The 22197-nt window shown below is 30.6% G+C and overlaps 2 protein-coding genes across 7 annotated transcripts; both read right to left on the bottom strand.

The window, feature by feature from the left end:
* Positions 1-1058: 1058 nt before the first annotated feature.
* LOC113867102 (protein BASIC PENTACYSTEINE2-like) lies at positions 1059-10454 on the bottom strand. 6 transcript variants are annotated; one of them, XM_027502110.1, is made up of 3 exons: positions 2776-2798; positions 2449-2574; positions 1059-2362 (listed from the first exon to the last, which is right to left on the bottom strand). In XM_027502110.1, the coding sequence occupies exon 3, from the start codon at positions 2271-2273 to the stop codon at positions 1425-1427; it is 849 nt and encodes a 282-aa protein (XP_027357911.1). In that variant the 5' UTR covers positions 2274-2362; positions 2449-2574; positions 2776-2798; the 3' UTR covers positions 1059-1424. The 6 variants fall into 6 exon arrangements, with proteins under 6 accessions (XP_027357911.1, XP_027357907.1, XP_027357909.1 ...); XM_027502106.1 differs by having other exon boundaries at positions 1065-2362; positions 2449-2602; positions 2776-2850; XM_027502107.1 differs by lacking the exons at positions 2449-2574; positions 2776-2798 and adding exons at positions 9939-10062; positions 10275-10454 and having other exon boundaries at positions 1250-2362.
* A 7964-nt stretch (positions 10455-18418) lies between these two features.
* On the bottom strand, positions 18419-21997 carry LOC113867207 (zinc finger protein SHOOT GRAVITROPISM 5-like). The gene is made up of 3 exons (XM_027502348.1): positions 21277-21997; positions 20675-21074; positions 18419-19698 (listed from the first exon to the last, which is right to left on the bottom strand). The coding sequence occupies exons 1-3, from the start codon at positions 21386-21388 to the stop codon at positions 18810-18812; spliced, it is 1401 nt and encodes a 466-aa protein (XP_027358149.1). The 5' UTR covers positions 21389-21997; the 3' UTR covers positions 18419-18809.
* Positions 21998-22197: the final 200 nt, after the last annotated feature.

Below are 22197 nucleotides of genomic sequence, written 5' to 3'. Positions count from 1 at the left end.
AGTGATTGGTCACAGTGGAAGTGGAAAATAACCCTAGGCAAACTTTACCTGCAATATCAAGGATTCATATCCTGGAGTAGCCACTTTAGGGAGGCTATTACCTAAGCACCAACCCCAGTTTGAGAGTTAATTTCACAGCTTTGCCTGTGAGGATTCCCGGTAATAGACCCAAAAATGCATAACTGTCAAGTAGTAATTTGGAACATGCAGCCACTGTTAATGCTTGTTAATACTTAATATGCACACAAACATACTACCACTGTAAAAATCTACAGATTCCTCACCAGTCTACAAATGCTACATATTTTTCCTGCCCTAAAACACATCATTTTTTCTTGCCTTACTATTTTCTTTCTCACCTTCCTAATTGAGAAACCGTGTCAACCGGCAATTTCTCATTTTTTTGGTTTACTAATAACCAAAAGTGAGACCATGTACCTCTAACATCAAATTTCACACTTATAGATTAGCCTCATAACAAGTACTACTTCCAAGTAACTGACTCTAGTTCTATTAACACTTTTAGTTGGAACTGATTTTACTATTCTATACAATTAAACACTTTTCAAAAAGCATGAAGCATGCACTTAATAACAATTCAAATTTGACAGATAAAAGCCAACGATTTGATTAAATTTTCATTTTTTTTCCCATGACTGGACATGCATAAAAAAAGGGGAAATTTTCCCGCTATGACAATCATTTCACCTTCACTGTTCAACAAACCTGTTCCTCTAAAAACTGAAGTGCATCTACCAGGAAATATTAAAATGATTTGGTAATCAAATTGCTGAAACTAACACTTGTTTTGGACACTAGTATTTTTAGCCATATCTAAAAGAAATGCAGTAAAAAGGAAAAAGATTCTGGATAAAAACCTACATTGTTGTCAACACTTTCTTAGACAAGATGAACCATTCTTGCAATAAGGCCATCTACAAGCATATTACAATCTAACAAATTGGGTAGTGTTTTCCAGTCCAACCCAGCTTTCACAGGTCATGAACAGTAGGCATATTCTAATTAAGAATGGATTACAAGCAGACGATGAGTATCATGTTGAACAACTGAAGTCACATTTAGTTCGAACTTGGAAGTAGAAATGAGTTCGAAATAACATTCAATCACCAGTCGGGCTATAAACAGATAAAAATTTCCTGCTAAATATTAATAAAAGATCCCATCAGCTAATTCCCTATAAGGATCAACCAACCAACCAAAAGATTTAATTCCCAAGAACTAAAATCAACGAAGAGTAGATAACAACAAAGAAAGAGTTAGAAGAGAAAATGAGATGTCCCGTGACCTTGAAAATTCTTGAACTACAAACCAGCTAAGAAGCCTCTATCCCTGGCCAAATACACATGTATATACATGAAAAACAGGCTGAAAGAAATAAGAGGCCAGTTGATCATAGAGTAGATCTACCTGATAGTGACAAACTTGTTGGTACCGTGTTTTGCCCAATAAGTCCTCAAATCAATCGGATTAGAAAAGTTATAACCCTCGGCTGCGAGTTTCTCTAAAACTTTCTTAAATGCTCCTATACTCATTTTCCTTCCAGCTATCCTAGCACCACGCCGCTTCGTACTCATAGGCAAAGGATAAACGGACATGCCTGTCGTGCAGCACGCAGATTGCCACCCACCAGAGCCCCATCTATAACACTGTTGAGGTGACCCAGTGCATGAACAAACAGGGATTGGAATACTAGAAATATCCATATCAATCCCGTTTATTACAATTTCAGTAGTTTTCTTCGGAACCCTTGCCCGTTGAACAGTAGGAGTATTCTCATCCTTTGGCACACGAGGCCCCCTCTTGGGCTTCTTCACTTTTGGAGATTTCGGCACCTTGGGACCCTGTCTTTTCTTACTAGTGCCGTTCGCCTTCTCAACAGCAGGTTCCTCTTCCACTGGCCGTTCTTCCTTCGGCAATTCTGGCGGTTGAATCATTTGCATTTGATGTGCTGAAGAAGTCTCCGGAATTCCACCATAATTATGGTTTGTAGGTATCATATTCATATACTTTTCTCTCTGATTACTAATCCACGCTTCTCTCATGTATTCCATAGAGTATGTAGCTTGGGGCACACCAATGTCCCTATGATGAAAAGCCCCATTAGCACCAGATAACACCGCAGCATTGCGCCCTCCAAGCATCGGTTTTTCCGGCATTGACGACATCAGCTGCAGCCCCAAATGGCTCTTAAACGACGTCGCCGGTTCATAGTAGCCCCAATTGCGTATGTTAAGACCATTATCACCATCCATCACAACACCAAATGATGAAACAAATTGCAAGAACACAATGTACACTATGTTAAATATCCTCACAAGTTATCCAGCTCCATTGCATTCTCCTAACAAACCAACACAATAAACTCAATATTTAGACAGAGAAATAAAAAAAAAATCAAAATGCAAGTGGGTAACCTAAAAAGCCCACCTTTTGCTTGAACTCAAGTAGAGTCAAACTAGGAAAAGGGGGTTCAACAGGCTAAATTACACAAACCCCATAAATGCACACATGCAAAACCTCATGCCCAAAAGGTATCAGCTCCAGGATTTTGATCTAAGATCCATTTCACAAACCAACAAAGCTAAAAAAAATCAGATCTTTGAGTCAAAAACTAAACAGCACAACAAAATCTAAAGTCAAAATGGAAGAGGAAAACGGAGATTAAAGAAGATTTCAAGGTGAACTCATGCCAAGATTTGAAGAAAAAAGAAGAGGGTGTGTGAATGTTTGAGCAGAGCGAGAAGCGAGCGGTACCTGTTAGGGTTCTTAGCGTCTACGAACGGAAAATGAAGATAGCAAACAGAAAAACAGTTGTCTCTACGCCATCTTAAAATCTAATCTTAAATCTTTAAAAATTAATTTGAAATTCTAATATTAAATAATATCTTTTTATGTTTTATTATGCTTCAACATGTGCAAATTGACCAGACCAATTACCGAAACGTGAATTATTCATTGGATTTAATTTTCAGCTTTCTTAACAGCAGTTTTAAGAATTCAAAATTGATAAAATTTTATTAAAAATTAAAACTGAACTTTCTTAATAAAATCTTGTTATTTTTAAGTACTTAAAATTAAATTCAAAGAAAAATTTTAATACTTTTAAATTTTAAAGGACTGAATTTTATTTTACAATTAGAACACTATAATTTTATTATCTTTGAAATACTTTGTTCTTGCACGTATAAAGATAAATATTTTCAGCCAAAACTTAAAAGAACACAGCAAAAGGTAGCTTATGAGTTGATAATATGTTTGGAGTTTGCAAATCCAAATATGCTTTATCTTGTGTGTTTGGACGAAGAAATTATATATTCCTACATTATATTATATGTATTTGGATGATAAAAAAAAAAGTGATTATAAAATACTATAAAATTTTAACTAGATAAAATTTATATCAAATGGAAAAAAAAATTCAAATGATAAATGTTCAGAAAGAATTTAAAAATCTATTTATTATGTTTAACTTTTTATAATTATTATCTATAATTTTTTTTATACTTTACTTTCACTTAAATCATTCGTTTATTATTAAATTTATATTCTCCACAAATTTTCAAATTATTTCATCCGAATACAACTTAAAATTACCAAATTGAGAGTTAAAAATACATTTTAAAAAAAGGTTAAGTAGAGACCACCGTGACTTAAATATCGTAAAAAATATAGTTGTAATTTCATCATTATTAGAAAACATAGTAGACAAAACAATAATCATCACACTTGTAATACAAATTATCCATAAACATTTTTATTTATTTTGATATGACTTAAATGAAATTCACTAGAAAACAAAAACCTCACCTTGTTTAAAATGAGAGAAAACTATTTTGAGACAATTCCAAAATCAAGTGAGAAGCAGCTAGTTATTAAAAGATTAAAGTATTTTTTTTTAATTTAAAAGTTTAAAGAATTTTAATTTACTAAATTGAAAGTGTGAAACATGATTGGGGTTTAAATGGGGATATTTTTAAGTTGTGTATATCTGATTAATCTAACTCAAACTAAAATTAATAGGTTCAATAATCGAGTATGATCAAGTTTTAACATTAATAATTTAATCAAGTTTAGATTAGATATTGAGTTTGTCTTTTTATAACCATTAATACAGAGCAATTATATATAAACATAAAATAAAATATCATATAATGCTTTGTATTTGATTATTTTAACGTATATTTTTAAATATAATTTTGAAAAATATTTTATTATTTTAATATAAAGTCTAGATTTTTAAATAAAATATCAATAAGGATTTATATTTAATTTGATATTTATTAAATTTCATATTTACATTTGTTTCAAAGTATAAATTTGATGATTCTAACTTAAATTAACTTTTTCTTAGTAATCAAGTTTAAGTAAGTTGAAATCCCATGCCAAAAATTAACTCAACTCAATCTATTGTATTAATTATATTGAATTAACTTTTCATTAATTATAATTTAATTCTTAAGTTATGAAATACTCTTAAACTTAATTAGAGAGCAGGCTTTTTTCACATTAGTATAAATTTAAATACTTTTATTTTATTAACTGTTTAATGTAAATTAAATAAAAAAAATTAAGATTAAGTATAAAAAAATTTAAATTTTCATTAGCGTGAGGATATCCTTCCCCTTAACTATATTTAATTTTACAAAATTAAAGTAGCAGAAACAACAACTATCACACTCGTGTTATAAATTATTTATAAACATTTTCATTTATTTTGTTATAATTTAGATGGAATTTATGGGAGATAAAAAAAAATCCGTATTTAATTAAAAAAAATTTACTTTAAAAACAATTTTTGTTCGTGAATGATTAAAGTCAAAATTTAAATGTTTAAAAGATAATAATAAAGGAATACTCACTTAATGAAGAATAAAAAATTAAGATCGAAGTTTTTTTTCTTTTTCTTTTTCTTTTTTTTAGATTTTTATGAAATTTTAGTGTTATGACAAAATAGTTTTTTGTTATAGAATTTAAGGAAGTTGAATTTATAAGACGATTACATATTGAATATCATATTATCTATTTTTTTTATATGTTTATAATTTTTAATTTAGTTTTGAGTATTTTAAATTTTTTTGGTCGTGATTACGCACTTACATGATTATAAGTATTAAAAAAATTAAAAGAAAAATTCTAATTATAGAAACTCCTAAATAAAACATAAAATTTGAAGCATAAAGTGGATTTGATTCTTTTGGAAAAAAATAGATCACATCTCATCTCGCTTAATGATATAATGTGATACAATTAGTGAATTATTACAAAACTAATAATCGGTTAAAATAAGATTACTTGCCTTCGAAGTTTATAAATCTCAACATTCTTGATGCAAATTATTGTAGACTTGAATGTTTGAAGCTTTTGAATTTTGATTTCATTCATCTTAAAATTAGTTTGCAAATCGTTTTCTTTTTAAAATTTTCATATTCTTAAATATATTTTGGTTAAATAATTAAATTATAAATTATTAATAATTAACAACATGCTCCCTTTAAATATAACTTTTAGTATTTGACAAATTATGCACTCTTGAAAATATTAATAATTAAAATTAATTGATGATAATGAATGAAAAAGAGTAAAAATAGGCTATTTTTCACATTTATTTTACATAGTATTTAGATAAAGCAAAATAGAAGGAATATGAGAAATGCTTTTAGAAGTAACTTGTTTGTTTCAAATGTTTAGATAAAAGGAGAAAGAGTTAAATAAAAATTCGCCTTCCCTCCATTATTAGAGTGATTTATATTTATAGTGAAGAAAAATTACTAGTTTTTTTATGGTACTAATTATGGATATTTGTGTTTAAGTTGAGCAGAAATTATTTTTCCATGCTTAATTTTTTAATATTGAGCGCAATTGAGATATTTGTTAAAATTAATTGTAGTCATATTTTTTGTTAAAACATGTATTTTTATTTAAAAATGCAAAAAAAAAGATAACAATAAATCATATAAGTATTAGATTATCATTAATTTTAACACTTGAATATAGTAGTATATTATATTTTATTTTTCCCATCCTCTCTCGCATTCCTATTAAGTACTTGCAAACTTAATTTTAGATTATCGTGATCTTACAAAATTAATTTTAACTAGAATTAAGCTTAAACTAAAGAAGTATAAAAAGTTTTATCTAAAAAAAAAAGTTATGATAAAAAATAAATAAATTTCCAAACCCAATGTAATATTTTTTTCACTTTTAGTTTAACATGCTTTTTTAGGGATAGAAATCACATTCAACTTAGAAACAGTCAACACTTTTTTTTTTCTTGGAAAAATCATTTTTTTCTCCCTCTACAATTGATTTTAAAGTCTATTCGGATATAAAACTTAATCAAGCATTTATTTAATAAATTTTTTTACATAATAACTTATACCATCAATTTATCCATAAATTTTTTTTTAAAAAATTATTTTGCAAGTTATATTAAATGTTTATAAAAATAAATTAAAAATAGTTTATGAAAGTTGTCATAAGTTGGTTATAAAATCTTTTAAACGAATCATTAATATCTTCTCAAATTAAAAAAAAAATGTAAAAGTGATAAAATATTTTTGGTGTAGACAATATTACCTTAAACTTAAGAAGAATTGTTTATTTTTAAAATTTATCAAATTTAATTTTAAAGTACCAAATAAGATACAAATTAATTTAAACCACATCTTCATTAAATTATGCATTTTTACTAAAAGAAAAAAGCAATTATTAATTTTTCTTTGGTAAAACAAACAGGATCTATTCAGCCTTGGGGTTTTATGCAAATCCTTAGTTTTCAATGCTACTATCCCCAAGTTCAACGAGACATTTTTTTAAACTTATTTCGATAAATTCCTCAATATAAATTATCAAAATAAATTATTTTCAATTTATCTCAATAAATTTTATAATTAAATTTATCACGTAAGCCATCATTTAAAAAAAAACTATTGAATAAATGTTGGATTAAATTGTATATCCAAAGTATCATTTAAACTGCAAAGTTTTTGTTCATATTTCACAGCCTCTATAAGGAAAAGAAAACGTTTTCCCATTTCCAGCTTCTTGACATCCCCGAATTGGTCTAAAACACCTTTTCCACCCTATTTTAGGCTCAGGTTTCAACCTTCAGCTATCAAACTGCTTAGAGCAACGCTTTAACAAGAAAACTTGCATCTATATTGTCAACCAGACCAATTTAGCCACCCAATTTCTTAAGGGTATGCTATGGATACTTCATGAAAAGTGAAATGGAATGCAATTAAATAATATCATACCAAATGGGGTAAAATGAAGTTACCATTCCATATGCTTGGATGTTCTTACAATGGAAAGACTCATACCCTCCCAAACTGAATAGAAAGGAACAAAAAAAGATACTTGGCCTGAAATGGTGTGTATTCCATTCAATGTTGTGTTTGAAAATAGTTTAAAAAAAACTATAAATTTGATTCCAACACATAAGTTACAACTAGTAACATTGAAGTAAATATAGATCCATAAATATTCAAACATGAATCCAAGCAAACACTAAGTACAATTCCAAACAATCTAATTAATGACACCGAATATCACTCCATTCTATTCTATTTCACCTCATTCCCATCTCTTTCCCGTCAATCTAAATATAGCCTCATTGTTATTCAAATAGAAAGCAAGGAAAAGAGTGCTTCTACAGAATACAAAGATTTTCCATTTATTTTTTTTTCTAAAAAAAAAATAAAAATTCATTAATTTGTAGAGAAATAAGCCCAATTCATGTGGGCATCAACCCAGCCTGTTAGTATGCACAGCAACATATAACCCCTGTAACAGTCTACAAAGAGAATTCACATTCCTCACCAGTCTATACTATATGCTGCACTTTCTCATACCCCTTCAACCCAACCATTTTCTTTCTTACCTTCCTATTTGAAAAACCATGTCAACATGCAATTTCTCATTTTTATTGTTTACTAATAACCAAAAGTGAGACCTTGAAGTTCTAACAACAAATCTCACATTTACAGAATAGCCTCATCATATGTACTAGTTCATTTAACATGCTACAGTTTTATTTAGACGTTCTGCTAGAACCGATTATACTATACCATACAATTAAACAACTTCTCAAAGAGCATAAAACATGCACTTAATACCAATTTACATTTGACATGCATAAAAATATATACCACAATAACTACCATCTCACCTTTACACAATGTTCAATAAGCCTGTTTGTCTAAAAACTGAACTGCATCCACCATGAAATATTATAAATGACTCAGCAATCAAATTGTTTTAACTAACAATGCTTGTAAGCAGAGTACTTTTATTCCTTTCTCAAAGATAAGCAGTAAAAAGGAAAAATATCTTGAATGAAACACTAAATATTGTTATCACTACTTCAAACCTGTCAATTTCTTCCAGAAAAGATGATTCATTCATGCAATCATACCATCAAGAAACACATTGCAATTTAACACAATGTGTAGTGTACTCCATTCCAACCCAACTTTCACAAGTCATGAAGTAAACATGTTCTAATTAGGTACAGATTTACACAACAGGAATCAGAGTATAATGGTCAACAACTGAACTCACATATTCAGCAGAAGTGAAAAAAGAGTTGGATGTAACATTCAAACAACAGTAGGTTCATGAACAGATAAAATTTTCCTGCAAGTTCCTTATCAGGACCAATCAACCAAAAGATTGAATTCCCATATACTAAATCCAAGGAAATGAAGATAACAACATAAAAAGAGTTAGAAGGGAACAGGAAATGTCTCATGACTTTGAAAATTCTTGTACTACAAACCAGCTAAGAAGCCTCTGTCTCAGGCCAAATACACATATATACATGCTGAAAGGAACAAGAAGCCAGTTGACCATAGAGTAGAACTACCTAATAGTGACAAACTTGTTGGTGCCATGTTTTGCCCAATAAGTCCTCAAATCAATGGGATTAGAAAAGTTATAACCCTCAGCTGCAAGCTTCTCTAAAACTTTCTTAAATGCTCCTATACTCATTTTCCTTCCAGCTATCCTAGCACCACGCCGCTTTGTACTCATAGGCAAAGGATACACTGACATGCCTGTCGTGCAGCATGCAGATTGCCACCCACCAGAGCCCCATCTATAACACTGTTGAGGTGACCCAGTGCATGAACAAACAGGAATTGGGATACTAGAAATATCCATATCAATCCCGTTTATCACAATTTCAGTAGTTTTCTTCGGAACCCTTGCTCGTTGAACTGAGGGAGCATTCTCATCCTTTGGCATGCGAGGCCCCCTTTTGGGCTTCTTCGCCTTGGGAGATTTCGGCACCTTGGGCCCCTGTCTTTTCTTACGTGTTCCACTCGCCTTCTCAACAGCAGGTGCCTCTTCTGCCGGCTTTTCTTCCTTCGGCAATTCAGGTGGTTGAATCATTTGCATTTGATGTGCCGAAGATGTCTCCGGCATACTACTATAATTATGGTTTGTAGGTATCATATTCATGTACTTCTCTCTTTGACTACTAATCCACGCATCCCTCATGTATTCCATAGAGTATGAAGCTGAGGGCATACCAATGTCCCTATGGTGAAATGGCCCATTAGTGCCAGATAATACAGCAGCATTGCGACCTCCAAGCATCGGTTTTTCCGGCACAGACGACATCAGTTGCAGCCCCAAATGACTCTTAAATGACGTGGCGGGCTCATAGTAACCCCAATTACGTATGTTAAGACCGTTATCACCATCCATTACAACACCAAATGATGAATAGAATAGCAGGAACACAATGTACACTATGTTAAATATCCTCACAAATTATCCAGGTCCATTGCATTGTCCTAACAAACCAAAACACAATAATAAATAAACTCAACAACAACAAAAAGTAAAACAGAAAAAGGAACAACCACAACTACAAAAACACTAGAATGCAATTGGATTACCTAAAAACTCACCTTTGTTTCAGCTCAAATAAAGTCAAACCAGAAAAAGGGGTTCAACAAGGTAAATTACACAAACCCCATAAATGTACACATGCAAAACCTCATGCCCGAAATGTTTCAGCTTCTGGGTTTTGATCTAAGATCCATTTTACCAACAAATAAAGCAAAAAAAAAATATCAGATCTTTAGGTCAAAAACTGAACAGATCAACAAAATCTAAGATCAACATGAAAGTGGGAAAATGTAAAAACAACAAAAAAAGGGGTTTTGACATGAACCCAGGTCATGATTTAAAGAAAAAAAAAGAGGGTATGTGAATGTTTGAGCAGAGCGAGAAGGGAGGAGTACCTGTTAGGGTTCTTGGCGTCTACGAATGGAAAATGGAGAGAGCAAAGGAACAAAAATGTCTGCACGCCATCTTAAAATCTAATCTTTACATTAAAAAAAGGGTAAATAATATTATTTAAAATTTTTTATTCAAATCCAAAATGTGCAAATTGCTGAGACCAATCACTCAATCGGCCAAGTATTTTCCTAGTTGAACACCACTTTCCTCTTTTGCTGCAAACTGCCGCATTTTAAATGTGTTTTTATTTAATTATCATTTTAATGCGGTTTATTATAAATATTTTCATACTAAGTTAAGTTTGTAAATTAATAGAATGATAAATTATTATTGAATAATAATGATAATATATTCTTACCCAATATGAATAATGATAAATACAAATTGTAAATTCGTAATAGATTAATATAAATTAAAAACAAAGTTACTTGTGAACTCTAATTTGTAATTCTGTGGCAATGAGAATATTTAGAGGATATGCTTTTCGTTATAGCCAGTTACTAATTTTATATGTGCTGAAAGTAAAAATTGGTATTACTATTAAAAGTAGTAAACATAGAAAATTTTAATGGGAGTAAATATTTAATGAATCTTAATATATTTGAGTGTTTTAGTAAAAAAAAAAAAAAAAAACTTCTGTTAACTATAAATACTTTTATTATAATTTTCTTAAATAATGAAAAGAAGAAAAAAATCTTTACATTTAATTTTAAAAGCTCCATGAAAATATTGTAGATTATGCTAGAAATCGATTCTCTAAAAATCAAAAACTATATCTTACCATTAAAGACACTTTATCAAAACTATCCTAATGTTTTTATTCTGTTGAAATTGAACAGCAAATGGAAATTTTATTTTAGTATTTCAATGTAATTTACATTTTCTTTTGAGATTATTAGTAGCATTTCATGTATCCCAAAGGATTTTTGGGAGTGAAATCATTGAAGTGGCCACTGGCAAAGGGCTGGTTGGTGGAGTTCCCAAAGCACTAGGCACAGCACAATTATACAGCATTGGGTTGGGCTGTGTAGCTAACCTCATTTCATTAATGAAACCATACAGTTTATTTTTATTTATTTTTTGGTACAGAAATCTTGGATTTGAAAGGTGAAAAAGTAAAACATCTGTAAAGAATAGTTATTAACATACTGTTTTAATATCTATGTAAAATTAATTGAAATTATTAAAAGTTAAAAGTAAAAATTGTTAAATAAGATTATAATGAATATAGTCTTATAATTTTTAATAAATTTTATTTTACATTTTCATCTTATATTTTTTTTTTGTTTAAATAAAGTTTTGATCTTTCAATATTTTACAATTTTCATTTTATTTTTGTTTTAAACTTTTTTTCAAACAAGCCTGTTAAAAATATATTTTTTCATAATTTGTTTGCTGAGGCCAAAATTTTATTTAAGCTTTATTTTTTTTATATTTTACTTTTTTAAGAAGAGAAATGAAAATTATATTAAAATATTCAAAATAACAAAAATATTTTATAGTATTGAACTCGTACGAGTGTTAGTCTAACAGTTTGTTTAGACACAAAAGAGAAGAAAAATTAGTAAAATTTCATGTTATCTAGATTGAGAGAAAAAAATAAGTAAAAGATAAATAATTTTTTTACTGTTGATTAAATAAAATAATATTTTAATATAATTACATTTTTATTTTTAATCAAATCTTTGATAATTTTATCTATAAATTTCTTATTTTAATTATTTTACAAAAATTTACATTCATTGGATGAAAATCTATTCAATATTATTTTGTATTTTAACATTTCTTTTACTTTTTCTGATCCATAAAATTACATAAAATATTAAGACAACCCTGTATTCCTAAGATGGATATTTGATATTATTATATAAATTAGAAGAGATTTATTATTAAACTTCCAAGCACACAAATTAACTTCTTTTGTGTGTGTGCTAATTTATATGTCAAACAACCCCAATATCATATGATCCATCCATTGGAATCTATAAAAGGAGAAAAATTTACCTAAAGATATGATGCATTTCGGTGTATGTTTTTATTGTTCTGCCATGATCTGTGCTTAAACCCCAAATTTAGTTTTCACAGAGTTCTTATCTTAGTTTAACATTTAAAACAGGTAAAACAAAAACATAAAAATCCCATGACAAATATAGTCTTTTACCTATATAATGCCATATTCATTTGGTGTATTTTATAGAGTATATAGAGTACATATTCTTTGTTATTTTGATGTATGAAGTGGTGAGTTGAATAAATGTGTACAACTTGTTAATGTTCGTAGTAAGGTTAGACAAGACAGTGACATAATAGACAACCTTATAAAATACAGCAAGACAAATGGAGCCTGTGGCTCACATTGTTTTTTCCTGATAAATATAATTTTTTTTTTATCAATTCAAAAAGTTGACTACTGTGTAAAAAAATGTTAACTAGTTTGGCAATCTTTTTTTGTGGTCCATCACTAGTTTGGCAGCTGGTGCTTGTCAACTGGGCATGGCTTTGTCTAGGGAAATTACCTTTTGTATTTTTTTTTATTTGTACCACTCTTTTTATGTTATTTATGAAAATTTAATTTTGAAAATGTATTAAATACTATTCTAAAAAATTCATTATAGGAAAATGTTTAATACATGTCCAAATTACAGTGCTAAAAGAATGAGTTTATACACATTTTAAAGTTAAAATTTAAAAATAATGTTCAAAAGGATGATGCAAAAATAAATCACTTTCTTTAGGAATCTTTATTTTGTGTTTTGGTCAATCTTTAGGAACCTTTAGAATGCTTTTTTCTTTTGTGTTGAAACTTCGAATGGACTGACAAAGCCCAAAATAAATTTGGGCTAACTTTCAAACTGGTTCATCTTGAACAAAAAAAAAATGGTTTCATGATGCAGAGCCAGAGAGTGTAATAATTTTTTCTGGCCCCATTCACTTATTTTAAAAAGAAGTAAAATAACTAAACATATACAAAATTTGAATCAAATTTTTTATAGAGAAAATAAAAAGCTTCCAGTGGCTATATCATATATACCCCATACATCACTGTACATGAAAACGATGCTCTGAAATGAAAAAATTTACCAGTTTCCATTCACTTTCAATCACCAAAGATTGGACCACTTTAATTTTTGGGTCATCAATCCATAGAATTTGAAAAAATGTTAGGCCTCGTTCAAATACAGAACAGTACGACACCACTTGAATGAAGTAGGTCCAGTTACAATGATGACTTTGATCATGGAATCATATGCAGCTTCCTTCAAAATTATGGGCCCATGAATGTGGGTGTTTCTGGTTAATTATTGACTTGGATCATTACCAATTTGGGCCTCATTTGTTTTATACAAAATACAATGATACATATCTGTCCATTAGATTCAGACATCAAAATTGTATAGATATTCTCAATTTTAAGTACCCCAAGAAAATTCTACACAATTTATAAATGGCTGAGTTTCTCAATTATGTTTAATTAAAATTATTTAGATATATATTTAAAGAGACAAAATTTACTTAAATGATCTCTATACTTTATAAATAAATACTTTTTGGGTGTCAATTAGAAGATATTGCTGGTGCCAAAAAAAAAAAGATCTCTAATGATTCCAAGTGAACAGAACTTGAACCTTTACCTCATTAAGCCAACCATTTTGAAGACTTATCTGATTACCAACCATTGAAATTTTTTCCATTTCAGTGTATGTTGTTGGTTAACTGAATTTGATTGGTTTTCATTTTCTTCTGCTCTCTCTTTTTCTCCTTAAAGTGAAATAACTGAAGGCCCACTTGATCTTACACTTACCGGCTAAACTGATTGAGATATAACACTTTTTCCTTTTTAACTTTTCCCACTAAAAGCCACAACTCTAGCATTCAGCTGAGGCTTTTTCAATGGAGTGGAAAGATGGCCAAGAGAGTGGACTATTACATGTAGTACTAAATCCTCATTTATTTGTGAGGTTCATAATAATATATAAAGAAGGGGAATGAACTTCTTCCCTTCAAATCATTTTCAAGTTGAGTGAAGGAAAAGCGAAATGTTCAATGAAACTATCTTTTTTAGATTGATCATATTTTCAAACAATTAAGAGGATTAATTCTAACAATCTATATGAGACTTATCTGATTAAAATTCTTCCACTTAGAACACATAAATTAAGTTAGTCAATTATAAGAACAAATTACCCAAAACCAATCTTTAAAGCTCTCGCAAAACCATGTCCAAACAATGTCTAATTTTAAAAGTAACTTTGATATTCCTTATAATACTAAGTTTCTTATAATATGATAATTTAGCTGATAATTTTAAAACTTTCCAGTGTTAAAACACTTTGAGTTTGCTTTGATTTTGAACAATTTTCAACCTATCGGTTGTACTGAATCATTGATAAATGTTTTTAATTAATCATTAATTTAATGTTAATCCATTAATTTGTGTTGGTCTCATACTATTGACGGGAAATCAGATCTAGACACGGAAAACAACCTTAATTGTTATGTAGGATCTTTAATCTGAAGGTTTGGTTTTTCAAAAAAGACATATAACTAAACACGATAACCACATGTCTATGATCCAAATATCCAATCCTATCTAATGGTTTTGTCCTTCTTCCAATCCTTTAAATTTAATAATTCTCCTCTTAAACATTCTGTATCTTTTGCATAGAAGTCAAGGGTCATAATAATATTTAACATTAATCATAACACTTACCGTTCATATGTAGGAGAATATTAAAGGATTATTTAACTCTCTTCCTATCTGCATTAAGTCTTTTCAAACAATTAACAATTAGTTCCTTAACTTACCCATCTTCATGAACCCACAAGATAGGTATTTGTTATGTGTGTAGAAGCTATAGCAAAGAGGTTAAACATGATTTGCGGCTAGTTCCCATTTACCAATTAGGACTATGTGTGAAGGGTTGAGCTCCAAATCTAATAGGGTATCCTTGTTTTCCGGGCTTTTGTCAATGTGATGCCAGGACAAGATTGGTGCATTAAAGCTTTATCTATGGAGAAGGGTCTTTTTCCTTCTTTACTTATTTTTTTTTACCCTCTTTTCCCTTCTATTATATCTTTGGTGAGGTCCCTATAAAATGCTCTTTGTTCTTCTTCTTGACTACATCTTTATCCGCTAAGCTCAATGATATCAAGACTTGTCAAAACAAAACAAATTTTTCTGAAACATGCCACTTTTGTATTATCAATTTCTCAAAAAGCTTCTCGTTTAAGAATTTGATGTTCATTGTAATTACAAAGCAATGATTGATAAGTTGAAAAACAAAAAACCAAAAGGAGATCTATGTGCTGGGTTTGTACATATAGCCCTGAATCTTGCTTCAGTAGGTTTTGTTTTCTTTCCTTTCTTTTATGGTTTGTATTGTATACATAGAAGGACCTCTAACATACCATATATATAATGTTTAGTTATTTTGGAAATATGCATGATTGCATTGAGACCACAGAACCTAGGAGTCTACAATGTTAAATTAACCGAAATGTTAAGCAATGCTAATGCTAATGCTAAAGTAATTTATAATATCTTTTAATTTTTTTTAGGTTAGTAACATGTTATGAGAGAGAAATACACACAAATTATAACTAGACTTATTATTATTTGTTTAGGATTCATTAATTTTATTTTACTATTCTTTTTTCTCGTAATAATTTAAGTCTTCATAAAATAATATTTTAAAGGCACCGATTAAAAATTAATTAAAAAATTATTTAATAAATTTTTATAACAAGTAATACATTAATAATATTAAATAATTTCTAATAAAGATTTCGTTTTTTATTCCTTAATTAGTATCTTAAAATTTCTTATTATAGCGTTTCGCTGTAACACATCTAAAGTAATTAATTTTTTAACAAAGAACCTATTTTTTCATTTTTAGAAAAAGAATATATGTAAAAGTTGTATAATTATTAACACAACTTAGATTTAAAAATATTTTATTAATGTCAATGTCCTTTATTTCTCTCCATCTTTCTTTTCCTATCACATTTATTACCTCTTTTTCTCTAAATTTGTTGAGTGTTTACTAAAAAAATTTCTTATTAAAGTAAAACATAAAAGTTTTAAATTTTAACATTTAACATAATGTTATCTTTTTTCAAAATATCCTCTCAACCGGTAAAACAATAACTTATCAAATACTTTTTCCTTTCTAATAACATTGTTCTACGAAATTAGAATACAAAAACAAGCTCATTAATTAAGTTGCTCAAACTAGCTAGCATGCTAAATATTTGCCATTTTACCCTATCTTGTTTATATATTTTTTCATTTCCTTATTTATTCGTACCTGAACAATGAGGATTATTAATGTTATGATACACAAAAGAAAAGGGTTAAGAAATCGGACTCATCAACCCACTCATCACTCTAAACTTAATGTGAAGGAGCCAACCAACATACAATAGGTCCCCTCGGCCAGTAAGACACTGCAACCTTCCACTTTCATAATAATTGTACAGCAATTTCGTGCACCAGCAGGTAATAGTGGAGACTGATATTGCTGAGGCTAGCAAGCAATTACATATTCCAGAGAGAAGAAGAAGCACGTGGTCCAAGGAGTAAGCAAGAAAAAGAGCCTATAATAGCTGAAGAAACTCAAGAAATACTACCCTTTAAGCTGCTCTTGACTTTGGCTTTTCTACAACTTTTTGTGTTGGTTCTAGCAATAAAATAGTATAATAGTAACATGGCATCTTGCAAATCAACCATACGCAAGACTGCTTGGGTGTAATTTTTTTCTCTCTGGATAATGAGGTCATTTTGATTGAAAAAAGTATATTAATAATATATATTTTTAAAATCACAAATATTTTTTTATTGATAGTTTTATTTGAATTGGATAAGACTATTATAAAATACAGTAAAATTCTATTTCCAATTTTTTTAATCTAGATGGTCGTATGCATACACTATAATAAAATTAATTTTCATAAAATTTATTTGTTATCTCATGGATAAATTATTTTATTTAATTTATATTAATAAAGTTAATATTTATATTAAAATTATATTATTTTTTAAATATAATGTTATTAACTTATTTAAAATAAAGTTGTTTATCTCAAATAAATTAAACAAAACTTTTTTTATACACAAGACTTAATAAACCTAATATTTTATTTTATTTTTAATAAAATTAAACATGCAACACATGATTGAATCAATGGTGAGTTTGTTTGTGTACGTGACTGGGTTTTTTTTTTTTTTTCCTTTCTTTTGTTTTTATTTATTTATTAAATTGTTTTTAGCTTTGTTATTTTTCACAACACAGTCAATTGCATTCAAGGTGGAAAAGCTTTGAATGGTCTCTGCATATTTGGAAAGATGCTGCTGGTGGTTCTGCCTTAATTCTGCTGCTGCGCCCACTTGGCTCTGATTCTGATGCAAGAGACGTGAAGATGATCATCATGAATAGAGTTTGTTTGTGTCTGTGTGCCTTTGAGAGGGACGACTGAGTCTCTGCACTGTCATTAACCCCTCACAACAGTGGCACTGAAAAACATGCATTCTCCTTTACATTCACATTTATAAGTCGCCAGAACAGTAGCAGCCCAAAAGCAACCACTCTCTCTCTCTCTCTCTCTCTCTCTATATATATATATATGCATATATTATGATCATGATGAGTGTGTGTGCAACAATGCAATATACACACACACACTCTCTAATGGAGTATTACATTACCACTGCCTTGTATTCATTTTCCCTCTGAAGCATTTGGGCTCTCTTTTTATTATTGTCAGTACACTTCTTTAATGCTCATCAAATACTGTTCTCCGTTTTCTGCCCTACCCAACAAAGATCTACACATACTCCAAACACAAAATCCAAAACTACCAAAACTTTAGGGTGGGAAATTTTCAGTGTTTTCTCTGACCCCTTATTCATTGCAATGCAGCAAGCAACAAAACCTACATTTATTTTATAATAATCACTACGTATATATATATATATACACACACACACAATCTATATATGTATATGCAATGAGTGTATATATATATAATGATTATAATATATACATACACGCGCACAAGCCATCATTACACCACTGACGATAGTGTAATAGCATAGCCAGAAGAAAAATAAAATTGAAGAATCAAAATTTAATGGAAGATCTTGATGCACACAGGAGAATCAAAATTTATATTATCATATAAACCAGCGAAACCCTTTTATCATAGTCTGCATTTATACGAAATTTAATTAACAAATAACATGGCACAATAAACTGCAAGCTACACGAAGAATTACACTCTTTAATTTCTCCACCCCGTGCGCTATTAATTAATTAACCCCACTTACATAATCAACATCACTCGCCTCCACTTCACTTGGTATACCAATTCACAAAGATATTAGCGTTGAATTAAAAAAAAGGGTATCAAGTGATAACCCATAAAGGAGGACTTAGAAAATTAAAATACAGAATAAACTGTAGAGAGACAAAGAGAGAGAGAATAAGATAATGTTGATGATGGTGACGATGATGATTATCTCTCTCTAATAAGTAGAGTTAGTTGTTGTTTTTGCCATGATCTTTTCCATTATCGTTTTCTACTTCTCCTCCTTCAGTGGTTATAGCAGAAGACACGTAGCTCAACACCAAAGAATTCTCGTCCGGGGTTGCATTTCGAGCTTGGAAGTGTTGTTTGCAAGCGTGGCAAGTGATTTGGAGCATGGTGGAGTTGATTTGCTTCATTGCATGTTCTTTCAAGGCGTAGGCTTTGTCAAGTTCCGATTGTGCTTGTTGTCTTATCCTCTTAGCGTTTGTGAACTCTTGCTCCGCAAGTTCAATCTGTCTCTTTGCTTGTTTCCTTGCTTCCTCCGCATATGCTTTCTCTGCCATGGCTATCCTCAAGTGTTCCCTTGCTTGCTCTTGAACCCTCAACAAAGCCATGGATTGCTTCTCACCATTGCTGTTGCTGCTTTTTTCTGATGAGTTCCTGTTTGATTCATTTTTCTCACTCATATCCGATGACCCGATTGAGAGTTGCAAATGGGTTGAATGGTTCTCATGATGATCTCTCTTAGGTGATAGTGATGTGGATATTGCAGCCTCAATAGGGTTTGAGTTTGATGTGTTGGTGGTGTTGGGGTTGTTGTTGTTGTTGGTGGTGGAGAGTTGAAGCTCCAAGTTTGGGTGGAGTTTGTTGTTCTTGGATGAGGTTTCAGCAGTGGTGAGAGGAGTAGGGTTATTCATGAAGATTGTAGGGTGTTGATCTGTCGTTGGCTTTGGTATTATCATTCTTGTTGGCCATGGAGCTGTGCTGAAATTGGTTTCACTTGAAGGACTTGGACTTGAAGCTGTTCTTGACAAGCATGCAGCTGGTTGTAGAGGTTGAGTTTCAGGCCTGAGCCTTCCCATGTTGCAAGCATCTTGGTGCTCAATGAAACTCTCAACCCTATGAGGAAGATGAGAAAGAATAACCATTGATTAGTGTTTTTAGTATTGAACAACTCAAAAGGGTTGTTTTGTTCATTATTCTTGTTTGTGGGGGTGAGGAAGAGCATTATATATAGAGTTGGAGGAAAAAATATGCAAAGGAAGAAAGAAAAGGAGACAAAGAAAAAGTGGATATAAAAGGTGGTTGAAAAAGGTATCCACTGGTTATTCAAAATGGTGGGGGAAGAGGTTCCAGTTTCCACTAAATAAAGGACAAAAGAAAGTCAAGAATTCATGCCATTTTTAAGATTTATGATGATGTAGTGTGCTCATCGAAGAAATGAAATGTCAATGGAGTGAATGATCACACAAAACACAAAGAAGTTTCAATGTGTTGGAATGCAAATAGGAGGATTTTGATGCCAACATAAAACAGTTATATATGCGACCAACGGAAAACGGAGCTTTGGAAATCGTGTTACCCCAACTGTCAATGAACAGTGCTTGTGAAAAAAAAAAAAATTTGGATTAAGGTTCCATCAGTCAAATATTTGAATTTTTTTTTTAATTATCTCCTTTTAGTTTTCCACCCCCTATTGTTTGCTTTATATTCCATTCCAAAAAATATATTTCCCTTTTCTTAAGTCAAATCCCATGTAAAACAGAAGGCTTGCAAGTTTTAATTGCTCACTTGATATATAATCATGAGATTCGAAAATGGTGAAAAAAAAGAAGAAAGAATCTTGTAGCACATGAGATGGGGAGGAGAAAAAGTAATCAAAATCCCATCACCCCAACAGCCCAAATTTTAATATATAGATCCATCTTCTCTTTTACATATTAATTATCAAATTCCAAAACCATTTTGTGAATCAAGAACCATAGAAAACAATATGAAAAAAAAAATGTTGAGATATATGTGTTAATAATAATAATACATGAAGATGAAAATAGAAGAAAAGAAATTAAATTAAAATAAATTAAATTAATCAAACCTTGAGAAAACTCGTCCACAATCACATGAGTGGCCTCGGGTGCCACATGTTTTGAGATGTGCTTTGTAATCAGACTGCACTGCATAGCCTTTGGAGCATCTCTCACAAACCCATTGTTTATGATTGCTATGTTTCCTCCTGAAATGCTTCTTTATCCCAACAAGATCACCCAAAGCATGACATGGATCATGGTGCAAGCAAGTAGGTTCAGGACACACAAACACTCTCTTTCTCACCACTGGTGTTTCCCTCTTCAATAGCTTCCATGGCACCTTGTGCCTCCTCCTATGCATCTGAAGGTTTTGGTCCCTCTGAAACCCCTGGTTGCAGATCTCACACACATAACGATCTGATTCCAACAAAGTCTTTGGAGAGAGAGACACCACCTCTGCATCTGGATCTGCCAACAACAAATAATAATCAATTAGAATAATCAACTACATCAACATATTAAATTAAATGTAACAACAATTAATAATATTTATTCACAAAATTAACCATATTATTCATAAGAGAGCTAGGGAAAAATAATAAAAAATAAAACCATGTTTGAATTTGATTATTAATAAAATTGGATGCAAAATTTGATGATAATTGTGCACCTGGTGTTCCAGCAGGCCTTCTCTTCCTTTTATTGGTGGCAGTGCCATTTTCAGCGCAGGGAAAAGGCTCAGAAGTGGGAACTGAAGATGGAGATAAGTTATTGGCTAACATGGTACTTTGATGATGTGTTATATGCTATTGTATGGTGATATAGCCAAAGAAGAGAAGCAACCACTGCCTATGTTTGTGTGCGTGGCTATCTTTGTGATAGAGAATCAAGTAAAATGGAAGAGAGAAAAGAGATCATTGGAGAGAAGAGAGAGAGAGAGAGAGAGAGAGAGAGAGAGAGAGAGAGATGAAACAGCTAGACAAGGCCTAGCTAGGAGGAGAAGGAGGACATAGATAGAAGAAGAGAGAAAAAATAAAAGGTCTTTTTTCTTTCTTTCTTTGTTCCTTTCGGTTTCCTCAGCTTTCTTTTAACTTGCTTTTAAACTTTCAGCTTTTTTCCATCAGCTTTCTTTCTTTCTTTTCTCTCTCTGGGTTCCTCTCTTGCTTTCTTCCAACCCTCATCTTCACAAGGGATTGTCTGTAATAGCCCTCTTCTTCTTCTTCTTAATAAACTTTCAAAAAGAGAGTGTGTGAGACCCAATCACAAAGCTCGAAACTTGATCCCACAAGCACCTCAATGGGCTCCAGAAGAGAAAAAGAAATATCCCCACAAGGAAACAAAACCCTCATAATTTCCTCACACAGTAAATTTTTTTGCTTTGCATGCATAAATACAGGCCAAGCCCCCCAATACACACGTAAGCTTCCTATTCTATCACTCTCTCTGTAACATCAGTATCACTCACTATAATCCATGTTATATAATTACACTATTAGAATTATTTCATACAATTTCGGTTATATATATAGTTTGTTGAAGAATATATACGACATAACTGAAATTTATTTGATAGAAATGCTTCATTCTCTTT

The sequence above is a fragment of the Abrus precatorius genome, unplaced genomic scaffold (genome assembly GCF_003935025.1).
Source record: "Abrus precatorius isolate BTA unplaced genomic scaffold, Abrus_2018 Scaffold5, whole genome shotgun sequence".
NCBI lineage: Eukaryota > Viridiplantae > Streptophyta > Magnoliopsida > Fabales > Fabaceae > Abrus > Abrus precatorius.
The sequence above is the reverse complement of the archived record's forward strand: the minus strand, read 5'-3'. Positions and strand labels throughout refer to the sequence as shown.